This window comes from Hoplias malabaricus, chromosome 1, assembly GCF_029633855.1.
Source record: "Hoplias malabaricus isolate fHopMal1 chromosome 1, fHopMal1.hap1, whole genome shotgun sequence".
NCBI classification, from domain to species: domain Eukaryota; kingdom Metazoa; phylum Chordata; class Actinopteri; order Characiformes; family Erythrinidae; genus Hoplias; species Hoplias malabaricus.
The window spans coordinates 23,392,475-23,407,130 of NC_089800.1; the positions used below are offsets into that span (position 1 = coordinate 23,392,475).

The window sequence follows — 14,656 nt, forward strand, 5'->3', positions numbered from 1 at the left end:
TCTTCCATTTTGTTTCCGTTCTGTAGTTGCTGTCTCAGATGACGATCCTGCTTGTCACTGGCTACATATTACTGACGCTCACATCTCTGGGTTATATCATAGACCAAAGGTACTCTTAATTTTGCAGTGATTTCTCTGTCAATAATCATTAGCTTTCAAGTTTTACTTACAGATGCCATTTTATTTACATTATATTACTATTGCTCTTATATACATATACAGATACGTATACAGATACGTGAAAACAAGTAACAAGAAATAAAGCACTATAACGCACATTAACAGTTTCTCACTATTCAAACATAAGTTTGTCTAAGTTTTTAGAGCTGAATTAAAAAGTGAGATTAGAGGGACTTGGGGAATAGGCTGCTCAATAGTCTCAGAGCATAAATGGTAATGCGGAATGACCTTTAAGTATCTGACAAGCCCCAGGGACAGCCAGCAAATTCCGTGAGGATGATCTTAGAGATCGCTGTGAGGCTGAGGGTGTGAACAAACATAAGCATAAGACAAGGGCTAGAACATTTTAATAATTTACAAACAAATAATATCACTAACTTTATCCTGTACTGAGCTGGTAACAAGTGAATTGATGCTAAGAGTGATGTCTTTTTTGAAAAAAAAAAAGTGTACTTAAATTATGTTATTTGGAATCATTAATGTATACTAAACTACTACTAATAAGTATTTTAAATTATATTAAGTTAAACTTTATATACACTGAGTGTACCATTCATTCATTCATTGTCTGTAACACTTATCCATTTCAGGGTGGCAGTGGGTCCGGAGCCTACCCGAAATCACTGGGCACAAGACAGGAACACACCCTGGAGGGGGCGCCAGTCCTTCACAGGGCGACACACACTCACACATTCACTCACAACACTCACACCTACGGACACTTTTGAGTCTCCAATCCACCTCCAACGTGTGTTTTTGGAGCGTGGGAGGAAACCGGAGCACCTGGAGGAAACCCACGCAGACACAGGGAGAACACACTCCTCCAAACTCCTCACAAACAGTCACTCGGAGCAGGGCTCGAACACAACTTTCAGTACTCTGGAGCTGTGTGACTGCGATTCTACCTGCTGCTCCACCATGCCACTCCTGAGTGTACAAGTGATAAGTTATTTTGGCCACACTTCTAATACAATTCAAATGTAATTATATGGTTAGTAGTGTACATCAAATGTCTTTGAATCTACAAGTACTATAATTTGTAATACTATATACAGTGCTCCCTCGTTTTTCACGGGGGATGCGTTCCAAGACCACCCACAAAAAACAAATTTTTGCGAAGTAGAGGAAAGTTTTTTTTATTTATTTATTTATTTATTTTTTTAAATGTATTTAACGAGTATTTGGACTTTTAAAACCCTCCCTGTTACAGTTAACAACCCACACTTTGCATTAAACAGTCCTTCTATAATGTTTTTCAGCTGGAACTACATGTGATATCCTACCAGTTTCTTTAACAGAGTAATTCCTAAGCTGTGATTTAGCGAAAGTAAATTTCACTCGGATGTGGACATGAACAATACATGTACTGTACGTATGAAATACATGTAAAGGATATATTTTGTCACCTACAGGCCTAGTCTAATACATGTAAATAATAAAAAATATACTTTTAATTTACACACCATAAGAAAATGATATTTTTAGGCACCTAGTCTGCGATATAGCGGCCATAAGCCCCCTTGAAAAAACCTGCGAAGTAGCGAGGGATTACTGTACTGTCAATTTATTAGTGAGTATTTTGACATTTTCTGTTCATTTGTATTAGTGAAATAAACTTTTATGTTATGTTTTATAAGTCATTTTCACACATTTTAATGTGTTTCACGTTTAATGTGTGAGTTCACTCAGTCAGCTCAGAGAAATCACTTCAAGAATGTTAAAAATAATATATGACTACTAGAATTAGTGTATTTTAAGTGTAAGTTAATATCATATAATGAGTGATTTAGTATAAATATGTGGTTCCAAAATAACATGACCAAGGCTACTGGAGACTCAATCTGATCTTGCCCTTGTTCAGCTGGTGGGAATAGCCATCCACCTCTTAATATCCTCAGCAGTGACAGTTGTTATTTATATAATGTAATACAATACAAAAGGAAATTGTGCCGTGCATATATATATATATATATATATATATATATATATATATATATATATATATATATATATAGTATTAATGCATTACATTTATATAGAAACTAGCATTAAGGGGTATTTGGCAATGTAAAATACCTTTACACAGAAGGTGCTTTAGTAACTTGTTGGTATTCAGTAATAAGAACATTAGTGAATTTGGATGATAAGTTGTAATCAGTGGTGCTCCTTCTCTAGAGAACACAGTTCCACTGCTCCACAGTCCAGTTTTGGGGCGCTTTACACCCCTCTTGCCAACAATGCACTGAGATTTCCAAATTTAGGTTCAAGTGCAGCAGCTGCAGTGTGTCCATGCTTTTCTCTGGGGCTTATACAATCTGTGTCCACAGCCAGTGCACCTTATATTAGCTGAATTCACTCATGTGTTTGGTCCTCTTTTGCAGACCTAATGCTGCAGCATGGGAGACATTCCGCTGTATGATGATGATGGCCCTCCTTAGGTTTGGCTACGTCAGTCCTGTGGTGTCTCAACTGGCTCTTGCTACTGACGTGAGTCTGAATTGAATATCTACAACATACAGCAGCATAAATGCCTCTTCATCTTTGTATGTTACTATGGAACCTAGACCACCTGGAGTAAAACACCTAGCTGTTGTTGCAGTGCATTTCTGTGATTAGAGCAGGTGAATATGAGATGAGATTGGCTGAAGGGTAAGCAAAGGCAACTGGTGTGTGAGTGTGTGGATCTGTGTGAAAAGTGTAGATGGAGCATATCAGCACACAGGTGCGACAGCGGTCTATTAAGGCTCACCATGTGTGTGTGTGTGTGTGTGTGTGTGTGTGTGTGAACTGGCACCAGGTTCCATTGCACAGCAGTGATGTATGAGTCCAGATGCATGGCCCAATTGACCATAAAATTGCCATGTGTTTCTGGCTCTTGTGACGGGGCTGTAGATCGTGACTGACCCCTCATTAATATACCACCTCCAGCCTGTCCCTGCCTCCATCCCTTCATCCCTTCTTTTCTCCCCACCCCTGCTTAAAGTAAAGGCAACACTTCTGGAATCAATTAGCCCTGTCTGCGGCTAACTGGAAAGGGCTGATGAGATTTACACGTGAGACTTTGAATTGTTCCTTTTACTTTGTGACCATGCATCTGTAGACAGAGGTGCTAAAACACCCACTGAGTACATTTATTTCCTGCAGATCTGTAAGGAATAAAAGAGTGTGACTCTGAGAAAGCTTCCCAGATGCAGTACAGGGGGCAAACGCATTCATATGTGCAGAGATCTTTAAGGCAAATTCAACTGTTGTTTCAGCTTACGTTATAATTTCTCTGACAAATTAGAATTGATTATTCTCCTCACATCTGCGTACTCAGAGTAAATGTTTCTAACAGGTATGAAATTAAGTTACTTAAATATATGGAGAACTGAATTCACCATGGCTTTTTTGGGGCTTTTTCCACTATTAAATAAGACATCATGTAAGAAAATGTTAAACCTCTGGTGTTTTTAGTTTTTAGATGTGAAGCTCGTCATGGACGTGCCAAAGACAGTCATGAAAAAGTATGAGCCTATGTGTGGGAAAGATTATCTCTAATTCTATATGACAATGCACAAAACGTTCCTTTAAACTTGTCTTTGCTGATCGTTTAGCTTTGCACAGTAAAATGAAAGAACACCTTTGAGTTCCCTCAAATACATCTGGGAAATGCTAAAAATGAGACATTAGAAATCTTTTTTTATTGTTATTTTCCTGAGATGAACATTAAAACCACATGTTGGTATTTATTATTTGGAGAGTTCCCTATTAAAGCAGCAGGACTAGCCTATAAACTCAGGTGGCAAGGTCACACCCCCAAACATAGGCACACCCATCTCTTAAACACACCCTTTCTCACTTGTTTACACATACGTGTGTGCGTTTTGATTAGCCATGTGGCTGTAATGGAAGTGCAGATAAATGATGTCACTCTTGGCCCAGAGTTCAGTAAACGGGATGTCCCAGACGTTGCATGTCTCATAGTAATTAAGGGAGCTTCTCTGAAGACTGGGAGGATTCAGCTCATTTAAGTGGAGCACTAGTAAAAATATACCTGTATCTGAGATGAGTTTCAACTGCTCTCAACATGATCAGTTTCCTCTCTGGATGCTCTCTAATTTAGAGCAGCGTGAGCCAAATGAATTATGTTTCATGATTTTTTTTTTTTTTTGGATTGGAATTTAGATGTTGATTCTCAGCACATTTGACACTTTAATTTTATACAGAAGAGTAAAAAAAAGTCCTTCAAATATATTTATTCATTCATTGTCTGTAACCCTTATCCAGTTCAGGGTCTGGGTCCAGAGCCTACCTGGAATCACTGGGCACAAGGCAGAAATACACCCTGGAGGGGGCGCCAGTCCTTCACAGGCAACACTCGCACATTCACTCACATACTCACACTGACTGACACTTTTGAGTCACCAATCCACCTACCAACGTGTGTTTTTGGAGCATGGGAGGAAACCAGAGCACCTGGAGGAAACTCACGCAGACACAGGGAGAACACACCACACTCCTCACAAACAGTCACCCGGAGGAAACCCATGCGGACACAGGGAGAAGAAACCACACACCTCACAGACAGTCACCCGGAGGAAACCCACGCAGACACAGGGAGAAGAAACCACACACCTCACATACAGTCACCCGGAGGAAACCCACGCGGACACAGGGAGAACACACCAACTCCTCACAGACAGTCACCCGGAAGAAACCCACGCGGACACGGAGAACACACCACACTCCTCACAGAGAGTCACCCGGAGGAAACCCATGCAGACACAGGGAGAACACATCAATCCTCACGGAGAGTCACCCGGAGGAAACCCATGCAGACACAGGGAGAACACACCACACACCTCACAGACAGTCACCCGGAGGAAACCCACGCAGACACAGGGAGAACAAACCACACACCTCACAGACAGTCACCCGGAGGAAACCCATGCAGACACAGGGAGAACACACCACACTCCTCACAGAAAGTCACCCGGAGGAAACCCACGCGGACACAGGGAGAACACACCAACTCCTCACAGACAGTCACCCGGAAGAAACCCACGCGGACACAGGGAGAACACACCACACTCCTCACAGAGAGTCACCCGGAGGAAACCCACGCGGACACAGGGAGAACACACCAACTCCTCACAGAGAGTCACCCGGAGGAAACCCACGCGGACACAGGGAGAACACACCAACTCCTCACAGACAGTCACCCGGAGGAAACCCACACAGACACAGGGAGAACACACCACACTCCTCACAGAGAGTCACCCGGAGGAAACCCATGCAGACACAGGGAGAACACACCAACTCCTCACAGAGAGTCACCCGGAGGAAACCCATGCAGACACAGGGAGAACACACCACACACCTCACAGACAGTCACCCGGAGGAAACCCACGCAGACACAGGGAGAACAAACCACACACCTCACAGAGAGTCACCCGGAGGAAACCCACACGGACACAGGGAGAACACACCAACTCCTCACAGACAGTCACCCGGAGGAGACCCATGCAGACACAGGGAGAAGACACCACACTCCTCACAGAGAGTCACCCGGAGGAAACCCACGCAGACACAGGGAGAACACACCACACTCCTCACAGAGAGTCACCCGGAGGAAACCCACGCAGACACAGGGAGAACACACCACACTCCTCACAGACAGTCACCCAGAGGAAACCCATGCAGACACAGGGAGAACACACCACACTCCTCACAGACAGTCACCCAGAGGAAACCCATGCAGACACAGGGAGAACACACCACACTCCTCACAGACAGTCACCCAGAGGAAACCCATGCAGACACAGGGAGAACACACCACACTCCTCACAGACAGTCACCCGGAGGAAACCCATGCAGACACAGGGAGAACACACCACACTCCTCACAGACAGTCACCCGGAGGAAACCCATGCAGACACAGGGAGAACACACCACACTCCTCACAGACAGTCACCTGGAGCGGGACTCGAACCCACAACCTCCAAGACCCTGGAGATGTGACAGAGACACTACCTGCTGCACCACCGTTTCACCCCCCTTCAAATATAATAATCATTTATTTATTTTTTGATGTATGCACCAGAATGTCATTTTAATTTCTCAGCCTTATTCATCTCTTCAAAATAGCTAGAAAAAAAAGGGTTGATATTTGGCATTTTTAGCAAAGTGTGGCTAACAGCAATATACAGAGATACAGATAAACATAAATCATCATTCTGACCAAATGTAACAGATATGTCTATGAAACAGCAGTACAGCTCCAGATTTTCTGGTTCAAACCATACATCGGCTCACTGTCTGTGAGGACTTGGGTGTGTTCTGCTCCCTGTGTTTGCATGGGTTTCCTCCAGTTGCAGGGTTTCCTGCGGCAGTCCAAAAACACAGGTTGGTGGTTGTTTCAATTAATCAAATGTCTCCATATGTGTGAGTGAGTGTGTGACTGTACGATGTCCTGTGATAGACTGGTGCCCTGTGCAGGGTGTTTTCCTGCCTTTGTGGCCAATGATTCCAGGAAAGCTCCTGACCCACAGTGACCCTGAACTGAATGAAGTGGTTACAGAAATGAATGAATGTGAAAGGGACGAAAATAGCTTCAAACACGCTTCTTGTGGCTTGCCCCTCACCCTTGTTTAGCAGGATGAAGATTCTTTGGGTGTTTTAGGACTTGAGTAGCTGTTGTGCCTCATTGAAAAAGAGTAGTATAAAATAAAAGTATGAATAAAATTTGGGGGCGGCACGGTGGCGCAGCAGGTAGTGTCGCAGTCACACAGCTCCAGGGGCCTGGAGGTTGTGGGTTCGATTCCCACTCCGGGTGACTGTCTGTGAGGAGTGTGGTGTGTTCTCCCCGTGTCCGCGTGGGTTTCCTCCGGGTGCTCCGGTTTCCTCCCACAGTCCAAAAACACACGTTGGTAGGTGGATTGGCGACTCGAAAGTGTCCGTAGGTGTGAGTGTGTGAGTGAATCTGTGTGTGTCTGTGTTGCCCTGTGAAGGACTGGCGTCCCCTCCAGGGTGTGTTCCCGCCTTGCGCCCAATGATTCCAGGTAGGCTCTGGACCCCCCGCGACCCTAAATTGGATAAGCGGTTACAGATAATGGATGGATGGATGGATAAAATTTGATGAGATGCTCAGTTTTAAGCAGTGGCGGTCTGAACACACAAGCTGCAGAATTAAATTGTATTAAGACAAAAACTGTGTTTACATTTAACAATTACCTCTACATTCATTGTGAGGTAAATTAGAGAGTATAGTATTTGAAAACTAATAATTTTCTAGGTAAATTTAATTGTCCTGGTACTAAAAAAAAGTTGAAACTTTGCTGGAAATATCTGTATTCCTGAAAGGCTCACCGGATCACTCTGAGCTCAGATTAAGGAAGGTGAGCACATGTTCCTTCCTCAGTTTCCATCCCCTGCTTTTTCAGCAATTAAAGATAATATTTGTGCACCTAATTCCTCGAGGGGCGAACGTGATTACACTGCTCCAAAAAACGACTCCAAATTTTAAAGGAAGAGGTTAAGACAATATTATGAATGTCGCCTCATGCTAAAGCAGCATGGCCTTATCTTTCCGTAGCACCTGACACACTCCGAGAAGGCACTATACAAGTTGAATCTGCCATGTTTTAATGTTTTGCCTGAGTTAGACCTGTCACTGTTGATTAGATTATTCATCCAAGATTATTTTACAGTGAGTTACGTTACTGAGCTTTTTCATGACAAACAATTGAATTGAACTGGGGGTGGGTGGCTATGAAGTGGTTTTCTACACTCCTCCATCAGTTACATAGTGCCATTTCTGCAGCGCTGAGCCCAGTGACAGAGGCTCTATTCTCCAAATTACAGCTCACTGAAGCCTCAATTATTTTGAAGCTATAATTTTGCAATGAAAAAATTACATTGTGTTCATTTAATAGCCCCTTTCAATTGAGTAATCTTTATAGTGTTAATTATAGTAAGAACATCCACAGATATAAACATTAGAATGCAGTAAGTTTGGTCTTAAGAAAACACAAGCCATAAATTTTTACACTCCAGTCAGTCCACTTTGTTATGAATTACACCTTTGAGGTTCTCAAGCTTTTAAATTACATACATTAGTACTGGATATTAATATGCCACTGAATGTGTTAGTTGTGCGTATGTGCTTCAGTATCATCATGACGCAGGTCCGGGTGTCCAAGCAGGTCGCTGTAGGTCTATTACGAGTCCAGTAGGAGCCATCCATCTTTGTCCTTCTCTCAGGAATCCCACTGAAGTGATTTACAGAGCATCCACAGAGGGGACCTCGCCATGGTGGCGGCCTCCTTCATTTTCACATCAAAGTGCTGTGGGGCTTATTCAGCTTCAGCTTCTTTTAGCTCCTGCAGCCTTGTTCTGAGTTATGTAGGATGGCTCTCTCTTCTCTCAGCACTCAGCACTATGCTTGCCAAAGAAGAAGTCTAGATTTTGATAACATAATAGAGCTTGGCAAAGTAGTGTCCTCCTATAAGCATGTTGAGCTTTAGAATGGTGCTGAATTGGTTGCGGTTTGAAAAAAAGCAGTGGCAAGCTTGACATGTCTTGAAGGAAGCTGTAGTAACTAGAGTTTTGTGTGACTGGAGGAGAACTAGCCAGTGGGAGGGATTGGCGATGACTAAAACTGGCAAAAAAAAATTGTGAATTTAGTTCAACGTCCATGCAAATAATCAACCCAAGCCCATAACTTTTACATTAATCTAAGCTGATGATAGCAACCTGGCAATGCAAATAGCAGACTTTGATTCCCTGGATCTTTGCTCATGGAAGATATGATGAGATCTGATGAAGTTTCAGCTCAGTAAAATAATACAACATGTATGAAATAGCTTTGTCCTTTAAGATGCATTTAAAAGAGTGGCAGCTTATGGGAAGGCTTAAATAATTCTTCAGTACTTATCAGTTCATATCAAATCATTTGCACACTAGTTTAACACAAGCATGGCTTACCATAATCAGGATTATTAACACATCACTCCTTCGGTTGTCATGTCTCTGGTCAAGACCTTCTGGAAAAAATTCCACCAAATTAATTAACACGCAAAAGGGCACTGGAGTCACTCAACTGGTCCCTGATGCTCTAAAGTGGTCAGTGCTGAACAGAATGAGGACTAGTCATGGGCCTCTCCTGGTCGGAGTAATCCTGCAGATAGGGCAGCTGTCCAAGATGTGTCAGATGCCACCTCCAGTGACCTAAAGAGCATTCATTTCTCTCCGTGCAGTAGATCTGGACTCTGTAGTTTGACGTAAGTTCTCTGCATATAAATAAAATTTGGACCTGGATGTTACAGATGCTATGGAGCTCATGCAAAAAGTATTTGGGATTTGACCTTGCGAGATAGCTTCTTCCTGTTATCCTGCAACAGATCACATTATACCCATCCACTTTTGGGATTCATGACTGGTTCGATACATTCAGAATCTGTGGTGAAAAGACAGAGAGAAAGCTGTGGTTACACTCCGTATGATTTGACTCAAATTGCAATACTTTGAAGACAATGAAAATGAAGAAAATGGATGATTATAATCAGGTTGTGGCTGAACTTTTTAATGACAATAAAGCTGGGGGGCAATGGGATTACTGGAGTGAAAAAAAAAACACACAGCAGACGTAATAATTGTCACAGTTCCCCAAAAGAAATATATATTTTTATGTTAGTGCCACATTTTAATTGGTCTGTTGTTGTCTAGCAAGTCAAACAATATGTACAAGTTCAGAGTTCAATTCGGAGAGTCATGGGTAATTGCCTTGTGTACAAATAATTTTTAAAGTCGTTTTGTGTAACGTTTTATTGTAATTTGAAATTCAGTCTCCTACTGTTTTATCGTTTTAACTCTGTTTTATCGGCAACTCTCATTTTATATGCTAAAAAACCTAAAACTACAAATTCTTCTCTTTGTAAAATCCTGTTTGGTCAAAAAGTACACACATTGTCAAGTACACACATAAATGAAACTAGTTACTACCACCATGCAGTACATATTGCACATCACGAAACTGAAAGCCCATCTTCAATACCGTTTGCTTTTCAGTCTGAAGTGCAGCAGTTGTAGAGATTTCAGAGTAACACTGCCCCCACCCACCCCACCTCTGTACTGCCACTGCTGAAGGAGTAGAAGTTGGCATGTGGTTCTGTATATATTACATCAGTATAACCCTGTCATGGCCTTGAGATTTAAGCTAATGATAAATTGCCATAATAACAACTGCAATTAACAAAATAATAATGGGCTTGTTGTTTATCTTACGCTTCCAGATGTTAAAGCACTACAGAAAGTTTAGATCTGTCTCACTAAAAACATTATGCTTTCTTTTATTTACTACATTTTCCTCAACCCAAATGATGAAAAAGCTTTCATGCTCATTGTGACAGGCCTATTTGTGAACATACTTTTTTTTTCTCTCCAGAGGAAGCATCTTTAATTGTAGCTCTGTGTTTAAGTGTGTGGCTGTGAGAAGATTATGAAACATGGTTCTGAAAGTATGACACAATAACCTGGCATGCACATTAAGTCCTGAAATTCATCATATGGCGATAAGAAAACCGACCAAAACATTCTGCTGCAACATGAAATACAGTGACCCCTGTAATTAAAACGTATTGAATAATTCTCTTTATATTTTGTTGACTGGTACATGTGCATGTATGACATTTTGGTGGACAGTCATACCCAGAGGGTCCTACATTTTTTAGGAATCATTACAGAGGTGTGCAGGGATTCCTGTGGTTGTAGATTAGCAGCTAACTCCAGTGTGTCTTGCGGAAGACAGCAGTGTTATCTACTTCCAGATTTATCACACCCACCGTTGGAAATAGCTCAAGAATACTTTGATTACAACATGTTAAAAGTCGAGGTATCTAATTTTAAGGCAGCACTGGGTGGTTTCAGGTAACGAGGGGTCAGGGATCACAGGGACATTCCAGGCCCTGTGTCTCTGTCTTTTTCTTTTTCTCTCAGAGGGAAACAGCTGTGGAGCTCTTGAGGAAACTCATTCTTTCCCATCAGAGAGATGGCTGTGATGGACAGGGCTCACTTTTGGCTGGAGTTAAGAAGGCGGATGCAGTTTATGGTGCAGAACACAGGGGAGGAGCAGCGGTTCCACCCGGGGACGCTTTTTGGCAGAGCCTCTTGGCTGCACTCCTCAGTGACCAGTGCTGTTAACCCCCTGACACAGAGCTAGTGTATCATGGGAGATTCTTTGGCTTGGAACTTAACCTTTTGTAATATTTTCCCCTCCTAATGGCCTCCCCTAGAAGACGATTGTAGTGCTGTGGTTTAATAGATTTGTGTTCAAGTCAAACACATCCTACACATAGTGCTTAATCTTCTAGCCCAGTCTTGAACTTTGATGTCTTAGACAAAGTTCAGGACATGGCCAAGGCATATCTTAGCTTTCTTCTATTTTATTCATTTCAAATGTCTTGTACTGTCTATTGTAAATCATTGTCATGTGTTTTACTGCAGAAATATAAGGATATGGATGCAATAACACTGTGGTGCATTGTGTGTCAAAAGGTTTTTGGACACCTGCTCATCCAACATTTCTTCAGAAATCTTGTGGGTTTTTCCCTCTTTGCTCGTGTACAACGCCTCTTCTGGCAAGGCTTTAGGCTAGATGCTGGAACATTGCTGTGAGGAATTAATGGCATTCAGCCAAGAAAGCATTACTTAGGTCAGGTGCTAATTGTGGATGATTAGTTTTGGATCACAAACCCCAGTCCAGCTCATTCAAAAGGTATTGGATTATGCTCCAGAGAACACAGTTCCTCTGCTTCGCAGGCCATCCTTGGCTCAGAACAGTGACCTTAGGCTCATGTGCAGCTGATCCACAGCATCCAGTTTCATGTCATGTTTTCCTGAGGGGATTATACAAGCTCTGTTTAAGGGCTGTCTACAAACCTTTGGATATACAGTGTATTGTTTCTAAGAAAATATTTTCATGACTTTAACTTAAAATTCCTCCATCCAGGTGTTCGTGTCTTTCTCGGCTCTCTTCTGGGGTGTCCAGTGTGTCTCACAGCTGACCAACAAGGAGAAGAGCCACTGAATCGAAGTGAAATGGACAAACCAAGAACAAAGTGCTGTATGCAATATACTAACTATGCAGCCTTTAATTGACTGCAACATTTACTCTCTACATGCTGTATTTTGTATCTTTTATAATGGGATTGGTGTTGGAGGTGCTGTTTTGTTGTGCCCTAAAATAAGGGCTGGGTATTCTGTGTTTGGTAAAACATGGGGGGTTTCAGAATTAAGTAAAAGAAAATAAACACTTTCTCACACACACACACATATAAAGAAAGAAAAAGTAAACAAGCTTTAGACACAAGCTGTTGGGGAACGGGGAAACCTGCTAGGCCATGGTTTCCATCTCTTTTAGGAAATTGTAGGTGCACTTTTAATCCGTTAGCTTTGTTGCCGTGGCAGTTTACCAAAACAGTGCAGTGTGTTTGTTTTTGCTGGACTTTCTGCCGCCATATCAGTGATGTTAGTACATTATAGTGTATAAGAAGCCTGCCTAGAAGTGAACTGATCTAACCATAATAAAATTATCATCATCATAAAAGATAATGTGTATACCAATATTGTACTGCCAGCTGCTTTACGTCTTTAAGTATACATACAGGAAATGTGAATAAGATATAAAAAAAATTAAAACTCATGGAGTAAATCAACAAATATCATTGAGAGATAGAAGACGTTTGATTTTTATGACCAATCATTATACAGTCATACAGAGAACCATAGAAAACTGGGATGTGATCTTTATCCTATGATGCTTTTGCGCTTTATTTTAACTGTAAATATTTCAGAAATGCAACATTATACCTCCTGAGTGTTGTCGGGGATCAGCAATGACATTCTTCAAAAGAGAAGCGATCATCACTTCAAGCCCTGGTGGTCCACTACACTTGTTTACTGTTTCTCATCACAGTAATTGATTTAATGCATTACATTTAATACAATAGAAGGCTGTCTTGAGCCAGCTTTAGGCACTCTCTACTCTAATGTTGAATTGTATGACAGTGTCAGTTTGTGAAATGTTACTTTGGAAATAAATTGTCTGACCCACTTTAATTTTGTATGAATTTGCAATTCTGTAACAGGCCACAAGGTGTCAGTAAAAGTGCTATATTTTGACTAAAGGCGAGGCTCTGTGTCCTGGTGCTAGACCCAGAGCATTGCACGGTTTCAGCTATCCCCAACCCTGAACACTTTATAAACCTGTCACTCACCTGGGTCACGTGTGATCATCCAGAATGCTATAGAGTTGAAAGTGTAATGCTCTGGGTCAAGTAGAATTAAGAAATGCTGTGCTGGAATATTGGTTCTCAACCTTAGTCCTGGAGTCCTTACGGAAAATGTTGTCCATGTCAGGGCAAAGCCTTTATTTACACAACATACAAAGCAATACGAATGGGAAGAGTCCAGTGAACCCAAAATCAAAAGTTACAATCAAGTTTTTCTATGCACCTGACATCATGTAAAATCTGACTAAATTAACTTTCTCTCCCTGTCCCTGAATGAAGTAAATGAACAGGATGCAGTAAAAGGGTGTAAAAGATTGAAAAGCACTCGATTTATAGGAAGGGTCATCCCTGGTCACCAACAGAGCAATTGTTAAAATGGTAAAAAGTAAGCAGAAGTGTGGCGTGTTCTCCCTGTGTCTGTGTGGGTTTCCTCCGGGTGACTGTGTGTGTGTCCTCCCTGTGTCTGCGTGGGTTTCCTCCGGGTGCTCCGGTTTCCTCCCATGCTCCAAAAACACACGTTTGTAGGTGGATGGGGGGATTCAAAAGTGTCCTTAAGTGTGAGTGTGTGAGTGAATGTGTGAGTGTGTGTGTTGCCCTGTGAAGGATTGGCGCCCCCTCCAGGGTGTATTCCCGCCTTGCGCCCAATGATTCCGGGCAGGCTCTGGACCCACCGCAACCCTGAACTGGATAAGGGTTACAGATAATGACTGAATGAATGGATTAGACAACTAGAACATTTACTAATGATAACATCGTAAGTTAATAGTAATAGAATGGGTGAGGAAGAGGGAGAGAAAATGTCGGCAGGAGGGAGGGAAGGAGAGAGAGAGAGAGAGACTTTGTGTGTGTGTGTGTGTGTGTGTGTGTGTGTGGCTAAGGAATGACCACTTCCCATGACTAGCAGTCATTGAGCATGTGCAAGCACACAGTAACTGACTGATGCCACGGGAGGATGTTACTGCAGTCTTCAGTGTGAAACAGGTACAGACTGACATTGGGAACATTAGTCCATCTGCGGAGGCACCTCTGTAAACATCTGGCATGCTGATGTAACTGGTAGGAATATGAAGAAATGCAGGTGAGTGGAATCCAGTGTGTGTGTGTGTGTGTGTGTGTGTAAGGTCTGTGTGACTATGATGTTTGTGCAGTTTACTGTAAAAAAATATTTTGGAAATGAGGTTTAAAACTGGTCAAGACCTAAAAAG

At 42.1% G+C, this 14,656-nt stretch overlaps 1 protein-coding gene across 1 annotated transcript in view; it reads left to right on the top strand.

The window, feature by feature from the left end:
• Positions 1 to 13,265, top strand: part of agmo (alkylglycerol monooxygenase) — a 42,218-nt gene extending 28,953 nt beyond the window's left edge. Inside the window, exons 11-13 of the mRNA XM_066659214.1 lie at positions 27 to 109; positions 2,562 to 2,667; positions 12,170 to 13,265. Of these exons, the coding sequence (XP_066515311.1) occupies positions 27 to 109; positions 2,562 to 2,667; positions 12,170 to 12,247 (267 nt within the window). The 3' untranslated portion in view covers positions 12,248 to 13,265. The remainder of the gene's footprint in view (positions 1 to 26; positions 110 to 2,561; positions 2,668 to 12,169) is intronic.
• The last annotated feature ends 1,391 nt before the right edge of the window (positions 13,266 to 14,656 follow it).